The sequence below is a fragment of the Kryptolebias marmoratus genome, linkage group LG12 (assembly GCF_001649575.2).
Source record: "Kryptolebias marmoratus isolate JLee-2015 linkage group LG12, ASM164957v2, whole genome shotgun sequence".
NCBI classification, from domain to species: domain Eukaryota; kingdom Metazoa; phylum Chordata; class Actinopteri; order Cyprinodontiformes; family Rivulidae; genus Kryptolebias; species Kryptolebias marmoratus.
The window spans coordinates 11,905,132-11,916,523 of record NC_051441.1 but is presented as its reverse complement, the minus strand read 5'-3'; the positions used below and the strand labels follow the sequence as shown (position 1 = coordinate 11,916,523).

Here is an 11,392-nt window from a genome sequence, read left to right as displayed (position 1 = left end):
CCCCCCCCCCCCCCCGATCCTCATCTTTAAAATCAAGAATGTGTCTGCCTCTTTGGTTTTCTTTGTGGAGCTGCGTTTCTCTGAATATATCAATTCCTGCACATCGCTATCTGAACCTTCACACATGAAGCACCGAACCAGCGAGGGAGCATTTCTTCTTTCTGGTGAAAAAGGCATTCCAGGGTAACCCCGCCTCCCCCAGCTTTCTCACATTTTACTTCTCACCTTTTTCTTGACTAACCTGTATTACTGTGTAAACAAAGACACAAACAACAACAAAAAAAGAATCTGTATCTGCAAAACCTATCAGCTTTATGGCTCAAAGTAAGTAAAGAATGTGGAAAAAAAACACCTTTGTTTACCGGCCTCTTTTCAAACACTAACAAAAGAGAGAAAACACTTTTCAAACAGCTTATAGGTGTGAACTCTAAGATATTTAGGCCTGGTTAATTGTCTAAATAGTGCATTATTTTATTAAAAGGCAAGAAAATTCATGAACGATGAAGCAACAAGTTGCCAACGCACCTCCAGAAACAGCCACCCACTTTACACTTTACTGAGCATAAACCAAAGTCTTCCATCTAATCTGCTGCTGGAGAGATTTTCCCACACAAATTCATTCTGGGACCAAATAGGTCTGTTTATAAAAAGGCAAATATTTGGCAGTTCATAGGGAGGAAATAAAACAAATCTCTGGAAAATCCTCAATTTTGGGGAGGGAGGTATAAGATGGGATAGAGAAGTGATGTATAGAAATAATAGTAATGAGAGAGACTGAAAGAAAAAGTATCAAGAAACATGACAAACGCTTAATAACTTCAGTCTGCCAGTGTCCCCAATGAAGGGTGCGTGATTAAATAAGGCAAGAAAAAAGCCGAGACCTTAGCACCTGTCGGACAGAAAGGAAATCTAGACTAGCAGCAGTGTGATGCAGCACAGGCAGTGGGTGGATGTGTGTGTTAACGATGAAGATCGGGCGGCTGGATCTGACCCCGACAAACCACAGGCACATTTACATTCACCCCGCGGAGGACAAATAAAAAGCCTTTGGAGAGAGAGAGAAAAAAAAAAACACAGCTTTGCCTGCGACTTTGCATGGGACGCAAATGAAAGAACATTTGTGGAGAAAGGGGACATGCTGGAATGGGAAATGGCGGAAGTAATATTTGGTCAGGTTCTAATGTTTTTTCCCCCTCACTGAAGCGACGTCACACAGATGATTCTATGATTCTTGATGAATCTTTCTCCTGGGACGACAAAGTTTAGTATAAAAAGTTCACCTCAGACAGGCCATCTATAGGACTCCTATAAAACACGAGGACCTGCAGAGGGAGGTGGAATCAGCTTGTGATTGAATTTAACTAAATCCAACTTGCAGGTCCCTCTCTGCTGTGCTTCAGCTTCCTCCCTTCCTGCAGGGGAGCCTGTCATGTACACGCAGGCTGGTAACCACGGCAACCGTCGAAGCAGCAGTGAGTGACATTAGATGATGATTTTCACTCAGCTGCTGTGGATTCTTGCAGCTGTTTATATTCCTCATCTTGTGTTTTACTGCAAAGAGTTTGAACAGGAAGAAAACAGGTGTCTGAGCTGGGTTAGATTACCCAGAATAAACGCACGTCTGTGTTCTCTGGTCCCTTCACAAACAGCAACTCCTCAAGTCCAAGTGATTGATTTTTTTCCTTATTGTTGGTCAGCCCACGCAGAGTGTATTAGAGTGGTGTTCAGGTTTCCAGGGCAGACATATAAAGCTCATCTGACACCACCTACACACACACGTACCACCATCAGCAGTCAAGATAAGGCTGGAGCCTCGCTGCGGCAGGTATCAGGTGAGACGCAGCCTCAAAAAAAACCAGAGCAGCAGAAAAGTTTGGCGTGAGGGAGCAGATTAGACTGCGGCGAGGGGGTGTACGTTTCTCAGAACAATCATTTTAAATCTGAACTCAGCAGTTCAAATGACAGGGAGAACGTCGACCAATCGGCCAAGCCCCAGATCTCCAGCCCACTGACTCACCGTGTTGAGATCGGAGGAGGAGGAGGAGGCTGCGGAGGGCGTCGGGGAGTGATGGTGGTTGTTCATGGCGACGCTGCTCGCGGACAGGGGGCTGACCTTGACAGAGTTGCGTCTCGGGGTGCTGCCGTAGTCTGCCGTGGGGAGCACCATGGTCGCCTCGTCCGTCTCCGTGTCTTGATGGTGGAGGTTGACCACACTTTTGCTGCGGTGAGGGGCGGCAGCATCACTGAAAGCAGATGACAAGTAACTCAGGTCACAGTAACTCCATCTTAAAACATCTCCAGTCTTATAAATTTCATGCAAACGTCGTTCCAGAAACTCTTCCCGACTTCATTACAATTCAAAAGGGATGCAATATGATTAAAAACCAATTAGTGATGCACTTTGATTATCTGATTATCAGGCTTGTGATTAAACCCCAGGAGGCAGCTGGTAAGATTATGATTTCTTTCAGTTTCAGGGGTTTGAACACAGAAATACAAATTTACTAATTGAAATGACTACGTCTTATTTTAAAGAAATACTGATTTATACATTTTCTTGCATAATAAAGAGTGCACAAAAACATAAGTCAAAAAAAATCTATTATTAACAGGCTGCTGACAAACAACAGCATAGATGCTAACATTTAACACAATTAGAATCATGTTTATCACAGGAGATTTCTTCACAAAACAAACATTTCTAAGTCATTACTAAAGACAGTTAGATTATGATAACTAACTCGTATTTGCAGACATTTATTCTTCAAGGTTCAGCAAAGAAAAGACTAAAAAGACGTGAAAACGCACAACCTTACCGCACCATGTTTCTACGACAGGAAGCTACGGCAACTCTGCCAGGACAAACGGCACAGAGCAGCAACTCATCAGATTAACGCTCAGATTACAGATTAACGCTAACAAAACTGATTTCTGACATTTGGAAAAAATGATTCAGAATCTTCCATGTCTGCGATGCATCTAAAAATACCACGGCCAATTTTACATTTACATGAAAATCTGTAGTCATTAATTGCAGGACCTACGGTGTAACCTGGGACACTTGCAGCAGGATTATCATATTTCTTGGCTTCATGTGAAACTGACAAAAGTTTATAAGATAGCGTTCACATGAGCAGCTGTGAAACTTTAGAATGGAGCTGTTTTAAGATGACTTTACTTTAGGACTAGGTGTTAATTCATCAATCCTGTCAGAATTAAACTATTTCTCCAAATGATGTGGTTCAATAGAGCCATCTACAACAGGTAAGATATTCATTGTTAAAAAAAATCCATACTATCCCTTTAAGGATAACTAGAATCAAGAGTTGAGCAACAAGAGGGGAGTCCCCAAAGGATTAGAAAAGTTGTCATTTCAATAGAAGTAACTGGAGGAAACGGTGCCAACAATCCAGCTGGCTGCAACCTGAAACCTGCTGGTCTGTGTGTGCGAACAGGAATGTAGAGTCTCCTTACCTGTTGTTCACCTGCGGCTCTGTGAGAGCGCGACAGTACGAAGACGGGAACCAGCCCCTCCTGAAAAACACACAAACAAGGAAGTTAGAAGGCCTGCCGTCCCTAGAAAATCTCAAGAAAAAAATCTAAATCATCCCCATTCAGTGGCTATCTCCATTATTTTGCACCAACAAAAGGTGAGGAACAAAAAGATGGTCACACAGATAAGTTCCTTTTCTCTCACAAGACTGCTCTAAAAAAGTTGATACAGCTCAGGTGGCCTCTGAGCTCTGAGGTCAAGCTGTGGTAACAAAACCAAGCAGGAAAACTCCACGTCTCATTTTCTTTTAATTTAGCTGATTTAACCTTTCGCCTTAAAAAGCAGAAATCATAACCTACCCAAATGAACAGGACTTTGTGATTAAAGTCCTGTTCTGAACCTTTCTGAGACCTTGAATGAATCTCCACAGATTTAATGCATGAGTCAGATTCTCAGCTTGGTTTCTGTGGCCTCATGCCACCATTTGTTGCTGCCCACACACAAACCAAAATAAGCTTGACTTTATTACTGAGCTGAGAAAAAAAAAAACGTGATAAAGATGGTCAAGTGGCAAGCTCTGTGAACAGATATTTGCATGTGAATATGCAGAATGTGTAAACAAAGAGACATAATGGTTGACACGGGAAGCTTCCTGGTTGCTGTTTGTAGCCCCAGCAGCATGAACCAATCACATTCAAGCTGCCTCGGGTCACCAGAAGGCAAACGATCACGTGAAGCGCAACAGATGCAAAAGAGATTGAAGGAAAAGGGGTGTAGTCCTGAATTAGTCCGCTGTTTTCACCATTTATTTATTTGCATTCAAAACAAACCTACACATGGAGCAGAAGCTCTGTCCTCATATTCAGGTTATCGCCTGCCGTCACAAAAAAGCCAGGATATTGTGGAATTTTATGGGCGTGTTAGCAAAATATCTCATGAACCACTAAACAGATTTTATTGAAACTCACTGGACGCACATCTACTACTGAATAACACAAAAATGGCTAGAATGGCTAGCTGAGAGTCGTGTCCGTCACATAATGTGAGCACTGACAGATCGTGGGACATCTTTGTTCAGAACAAGGCAGCGGCTGAGGAGCATTCTTTCAGGGGATGCTAGATTCAGTTTTTATTTGGGTATCCAACGACCCCTCTGGAAATCTAAAACATCCTCGTCAGCAAAGACAGATTATAGCTGATAAAACCCTCACAGATTCAATCTCACCTCGTATAACAGGAGCATGAATTCCCTCACACAACAAACCTGAATACATGCAGCCAGAGTTGGATGGGTTCACCTGTGACCTTGAAATCAATAGGGATCATCCTTGACCCACGAGGTGTCCAGCTGCTTAGCTCAACTGTGCAGCTCGGACAAGAAACTGACGGAGGAACGACCGGCGCCAAGTCCCATCTTAGGGCGGGTGTATAAAAATAAAAAGCCCAGACCAAGGCATGTGTGTCATTGTGCCGTCATGGTACAAGATCGTTCATGACCAGCGTGTGATTCAGCCTCTCCCTCACTGTGGGAGAGGGAGAGGCTGATCATGAGCTTTGGATAACAGGAGCTTTGGATAACAGACATTTCCTTTGTGCTCCTATGATAAAAGACTCAAGACTCTGCTTGGAAATGCATTTACTGAGTCACACTCATTAATAATTGCTCATGTTTACTTAGGTTACGGTTTTCATTGAGAAACATATTTGCTACCAGGACAACAGTTACTCTTTGCTTCTGAACTACGCTCTTTGCTTTCAGAAAACTGAACTTTGAAGCAGGAAAGTTCAACTAATAGTCCCGCTCAGATGATACTGATGTCACTGTTTAGTCAAATGTTGAATTATTCATCACCAGCTCATTCTTTACTCACTGGATTCAAACGAATCAGACATTTTCCCAGTTCGTAAATATCTGAATAATTGTAGATGTTGCCAGGTGAGCTGCAGGAATTTGATATCAAAGCTGATTTATTACAAAGAAAAAAAAAAAAAAGACCAGTCAGACACCTAAAAGCATCAAAGACGCTCCCCCTGTAGGACATGAAGTCCATCTCTTTGGACATGTTGCTCTGATAAACACGATGAGATACAATTTTTAAGCCTTTGGGCATTTTTTTGGCTCGCCCCTCCGGCGGCAATGAGGCAACAGAATAAAGTTTTATTTGTGGCAGCATCACGTTGGAGAGCATCTCAAACACCTCCTCGCCAGCCTTGATCACTTTCCCCCCCCCCCCTCGGATATATTTGCCAGGTAATTTCCCTTGATAGAAGCGTAGATCAAACCTGATGGAAGATTAAAATTCAAAGCCACTTCCAGAGGCTTCAGATCAAATCTTTGTTTAAAGAGTCAGACATCAGAGCCGTGGGGGGAAGCGGGCCTCTCTGTGTGGGAGAGCAGGTGGTATTCTACATTTTCTGATTCTTCTTTGGGTGCCTCGCTCCAGTCTGCTGCTGAACATCCCACCCTCAGGCCATGCTTCACTTTGATTCATCAGCAAGGGGTCCAGCTCAGACAGAACTGACACGCCTGAAGGCATGTGAGCGGACGGACACGGCCAGCCTAATAATCAGAACAAAGACCATCTCTTCAGCAAGCTTCATGACTGAAACGACTCAAAGGAATAAGAATGAAGCAGGCGACTAAATTCAAACTCTCCTTGGTTGGGAGACATGTTGGCGCTCAGAGTAAATGCTATTGATTCTCAGCTACTACCACGCCAAATTTTAGCTCAGTAGCTGTAAAATTGACTGACTTACAGCCATTTTTGTGTTTGCTAAGGTCAATTAGCTGTAGCAGCCATGTTGAATTGAGACGACTCCAAAAGGTTAATCAGACAAACACTCAGACACGGTCGAAAGGAGGATTGTGTTCGTTTCTGACATTCAAAGAAATACAAAACAGGCGGGGAACGTTGAGATTTTCAGTGAGAAAATCACAAATTTCGAATTGCATTCTGTAAATACAAATGTCTCCTTTATTAATGTGATTATAGTTTGGGGTTTAATTATTCTTAAAAGCCAGACACAAAACAAAGAAACAAGAAATATGTATATAAATATATAGAGCAGGTGGAAAAAACATTGTAGAACTAGTCTAGCCAGTGCACCATCGGTTGCATTAATACATCCTACCAACCACTAATATAAAAAGCTTTAATAATACTTTTGGATCTTAAATAAGATGACCAGAATTGTCTGATTTTTAGCTTGACCTCTGACTGAAATTCAAAAATCTGTTCTCTTTCTTCGCTGTTATAAGGCATCTAAAGAGATGAAGTTAAAGAGTTACAATTTGGCTTATAAAAAGGAGATATAGGTACTATAATTCTTTTTGAGCTGGGATTTATTTGTGCAAATATGTTTGGCCAAGAAGCTGGAGGATGAGGCTGAGCCAGTGCAGGCATGTAGGAAGGGTACATCTGGTGTTTTTAACAACCTAATGTCTGAGTGACCACATTTAGTCATGGAAAGTAGGCACACTCCCGAACAATCGTGCTTTTCTGCTCCCAAATACCGTTTAGGCTCCTCACTTTATGTGTTAGCACCCACTGTATTTATTTAATGCGCGGCTTTGGAGACGAAACGCTATTTATGCCTCATGAAAATTGACTCACTTTCCGTTCTTCTCCATTTCACCGTACATCCAGCCATCCCTCTCATCGGGGAGGAGCAGGATGATGACGTCCCCCTCGTCGAAGCTGAGCAGTGTGTTGTTGTTGCCAGCAGTGTGGGGGAAGATGGTACGAACGCGTGGCTTCTTCACCATGTTGTTGAGGCCTGTGGCGACAGACACTGACCTGGCGAGGCCGTTCTCGTCTCCGTTCCCATGGTCTGACGAAGAAACGTAGGGGAGGATGACGTTGATGCAGTATTAGACACAAAACCTTATCCAACATTATTAGACATATCAACCCTTAACAGGAAGTAAAGCTGGAACACATTAAATTATTAGTTTTCTTGGTATCTGATATTAAAGCGAAGCCTGAAATGTGCTTGTTATTAAAAACTATTACAGATGAAAGTGTCTTTTTACCTGTGCTGTTAGTAGTGGGTGTTCCACTGGCAGTGTGGTTGTCCTGGTTGAACATATTAACCAGAGGACTTGTCTGAGCCTTCAGATGTGGGGCTGGGGGGGCAGACATGTTCTGCAACAGAAAAAAATCAATACTATTAGAAACGTGGCAACAGTAGGCAGGAGCCTCTTCCTTTTGAGCTATGTCAAACTTTATTTCAGCGTTTTGCCTACCATTATCCAAAGAGACGCACCCTGCCCGACCCCCCCATGAAGATCATGGTAATAAATTAATAACTATCTGTATGTGTTTGCAAGTATTGGCCCCCTTTGAAAACTTTCTGGAGGCGCCCCTGTGCCCGAGGCCCTCAAAGCCCCTTGCAGCTGAAGCTGAACAGCCCCGACGTCGGGAGCTCTGGAGTCCCCAGAAACCTGACGACAATATCTAACAGGAAGTGAGAAGAATTTAAACTTTTCTACGAGAACCAGCTTCTTTCATGTCGACTCCTATTTTAATTCCAGTTCCATTTTTTTAAATAGATTCAGCATCAAGTTTCAATTCCCAGCTGTAACCAACTACCTGGAAGTATTTCTGAAATCTGCTCACAATGAACACTTGGCAACAGCTCCCCTCCAGTAGCTGACCTCCTCTCACCATAACAACAGGGTGCTCCACTCAAACAACAAAGAAAATGTCTCAAATAACCAAAGTTTCCACCCATCCCCCAAACTCCTAAAGCAGCAGCATGCTGATTGTTAGGTGCCACAACATGATTGAATCCTCTGTTTCAGCGTTTATGTCTTTATGGAGCATTTAGTTTGATTATATCAAGAATCCTGTTATCACTGATTCAAACATCCACACAAGACTAAATACTTCTGAGAGGTGTAATTAGGCTCTTCATTATGAAATGATGAGATATTATTTTACTACAATGTCTCATCCAAGGACACGTCTTCGTACCATGCTGTGTCGTGATGGGGAGGGCGAAGGCAGCGGCGTGATGGTGACGGGCTTCCTCAGTCCTTCGATCATGGACAGAACGCTGTCAGGCATGTCGGTGGCGTCGGTGCACTGGTCCTGCCAGGTCCGCAGCTTTGCCGCCAGGATTTCTCTGCCCTTTTTTCCAACCGGCGTGCAAATAGGACAAAGATATTAAAAGAAATCGTGAGTAATCTCTAAAAGCAGCGCATACATCTCTGTCACCATGGTAACGTGATAGATTGTGGGCTTTGGAGGAAATTCTGGAGAATCTTAGATGAGCAAGAAAAAGGACTTCTTTTATAAAAAAAAAAACATTCTGATTTAAGGTCTAGATTTAAAAATACATAAATATTCCAATTTAAAGATTATTCCTTTTCTATAAAAGTAAGAATTTCTTCTCCAGGTTTTGGAAGTCTCATTAACTTTACTTTTATGCCTGGCTTATGAATAGATGGAAAGAGGTTTTTGGACATTCTTCTGTAATTCAAATGTTTTTTTTGTTGTTTTGCTCATGGATTATTTAATTCTAGTAAGTGCTAAGATTCATAAGAATATATTTTATTTAGGCATGTAGTTTAGGCTGCGTTGTATTCTGTGGACGTGTGATGTGTTTTCAGCTGTTGTGTGGCTAAAAGGAACAGTTTTACAATGAGGTATATTTGTTGTGTGTTAACAATATTTGTTAGCAAGTTGTGCAACATTACAGCTGTGTATTTCTTTTAGCAATAAACATTGAATTATCAGCACCATAAAGTCTGTGTTTACTCTGTTGCTGTTATTTGTTCACTAAAGACTGGAAAAACAAACTGGTTTATGACTTAACAGCTGTAACTGAGGTGTATTTGACTGCATGGCTGGTATTATTTTTCTATTTGCTTTATTAAGTCTAAAAGCATTTGTCCAAGTGCTTATAAGTCACAACAACAGGAGAAAGCATAATCCCATGTTGAAAATTAATAAAGTGGTGAACTCAGACCTGAACCTTCAGAGCCACATAAAGACAGTTACAAAGATGGCCTTCCATCACCTGAAGAACATTTCCAGGATTAAAGGACTAATGTCCCAGTAAGATCTAGAGAAACTCATCCCCGCCTTTATCTTTAGTCACATTGATTACTGCAACAGTGTCTTCACAGGTCTGCCTAAAAAAAATTATTCAGACAGCTGCAGCTGATCCAGAACGCTGCTGCTCGTGTTCTCACTAAAACCAGGAAGTTGGAGAACATCACCCCAGTTCTAAAATCCTTCCACTGGCTCCCTGTAGCTCAGAGAACAGACTTTAAAATACTTCTGAATGGCTTAGCAGCACAATACATTAAAGGTCTGATGTTGTTGGATCAACCTTCCAGACCACTCATGTCTTCTGGTTCTGGTCTCCTCTGCATCTCCAGAACCAGAACCAAACATGGAGAAGCAGCATTCAGCTTCTATGCATCTTTATTGGAGACTTTGCAATTTTGTGTTTTTATGATGTAAAGAACTTTGAACGGCCTTGGTGCTGAAATGTGCTAAACAAATGAACTCGACTTAAAAGCACTACAACAGATAGAAGCTCGTGTTTGTGGTTTTGTGTTAAAATATGGGCGAATGTGTATTTTTACCTTGTCGTGGAAAGAAGCAAAGTGGTAGGTGAATATACAGTGTTTGTCAACAAGAAAACAGTAGCGTCTTTTCTCTTCCAGCAGAGCCTCCTTACAGCTGTCCGCGAGGAACAACTGAATGTCCGTCTGCCGGCCTGTTAACGTTTCCAGGCACTGAAAAAACAGAAACATGAATCTACATTATTCCAGTTACTTCAAATAGACAGAAATAATTATGCACAAGTACAGAAGTTTATTTGAATCAACAAATGACTCAAGTTGGGCTAAAAAAAAAATGCACCCTCTCACAAAGGTCACCACATAGTCTTATCTCGCCTTGCACATGGTTTGCAACAACAAAAAACCCTTTCATTGTTGACATATACGCAAACCCAACAAGGGTGTATTACATAAAAGGAGCAGAGTTCTTTTCTAAAATCCTAATCTCCCCCATGCAGGGGAACAGGTATTGTTGGTTTGCTATGATGACAGACTGGACTGCAGGTACTATTTAGAGGGAAAAAAAAGAGCAACGTGAAAGATAAATCACTTGTAGGGAAGGACTGTGTTATCTACACCGACAGCCTGGGACTGTAAAAAGGTTAAAAGGTCATGAAGGATTCAGTGTTTGGCTATTTGAAAGTAAACAAAGTCTTTTTTTATATTTTATCTTGGATTATATAATTATGGACTGAAGAGGATTAATACAATCAAGCTACATTCAATTTATTTTCTTGTTTTGTTACTCCAGTAAACATCAATGAGGAATGACGTTAAAAAAAAAACTTTGTTGGGTGCTGTTTTGAGTTCTGGTGAAGATTCGCCTTCTCATATTATTAGCTCTAAAAATCTGACTGAACCGGCTTTGTTTAGGATTGTCCCTGATTTATTGTTAAAGCTGCTTCTTCAGATCTGCATCTCCTCCAACCGTCTGGAAGTGACACGCCTCTAACGGCTCTTCACACAACAACACCGGCTCGATCGGGCCTCGTCTGATGCCGAAGGCCTTCATTTACCTTTGAGGTAAGGCGAGGTGAGAGACGCTTGCCTCTACGGTGTTAACAACTCCTCCCGAAGACACTCTGCACAGGAAATGGAAATCTGGCAGCCCTTTAGTTAAGACACTATTACAGATTATAACTCAACTGTGGACAAAATATGAGTTTATTAAAAAAAGTATAATATCCTGCTTTAACCTCTTCACCAAAATATTTATCCAGCTGTTCCCATGGGAGTTAAATACCCTGAGCAACAAGTTAATTTATGCTACACTCCACCCTAATCATGTGTTGTGAAAGCATCATACTGACTGCAAAAAAAAA

At 41.8% G+C, this 11,392-nt stretch overlaps 1 protein-coding gene across 1 annotated transcript in view; it reads right to left on the bottom strand.

The window, feature by feature from the left end:
• baiap2l1b (BAR/IMD domain containing adaptor protein 2 like 1b) overlaps positions 1-11,392 on the bottom strand; it is a 28,940-nt gene that overhangs the window by 1,844 nt on the left and 15,704 nt on the right. Inside the window, exons 7-12 of the mRNA XM_017421988.3 lie at positions 10,092-10,244; positions 8,470-8,625; positions 7,527-7,638; positions 7,108-7,324; positions 3,475-3,534; positions 2,018-2,243 (exon numbers count right to left, since the gene is read on the bottom strand). Coding sequence (XP_017277477.1) covers positions 2,018-2,243; positions 3,475-3,534; positions 7,108-7,324; positions 7,527-7,638; positions 8,470-8,625; positions 10,092-10,244 — 924 coding nt within the window. The remainder of the gene's footprint in view (positions 1-2,017; positions 2,244-3,474; positions 3,535-7,107; positions 7,325-7,526; positions 7,639-8,469; positions 8,626-10,091; positions 10,245-11,392) is intronic.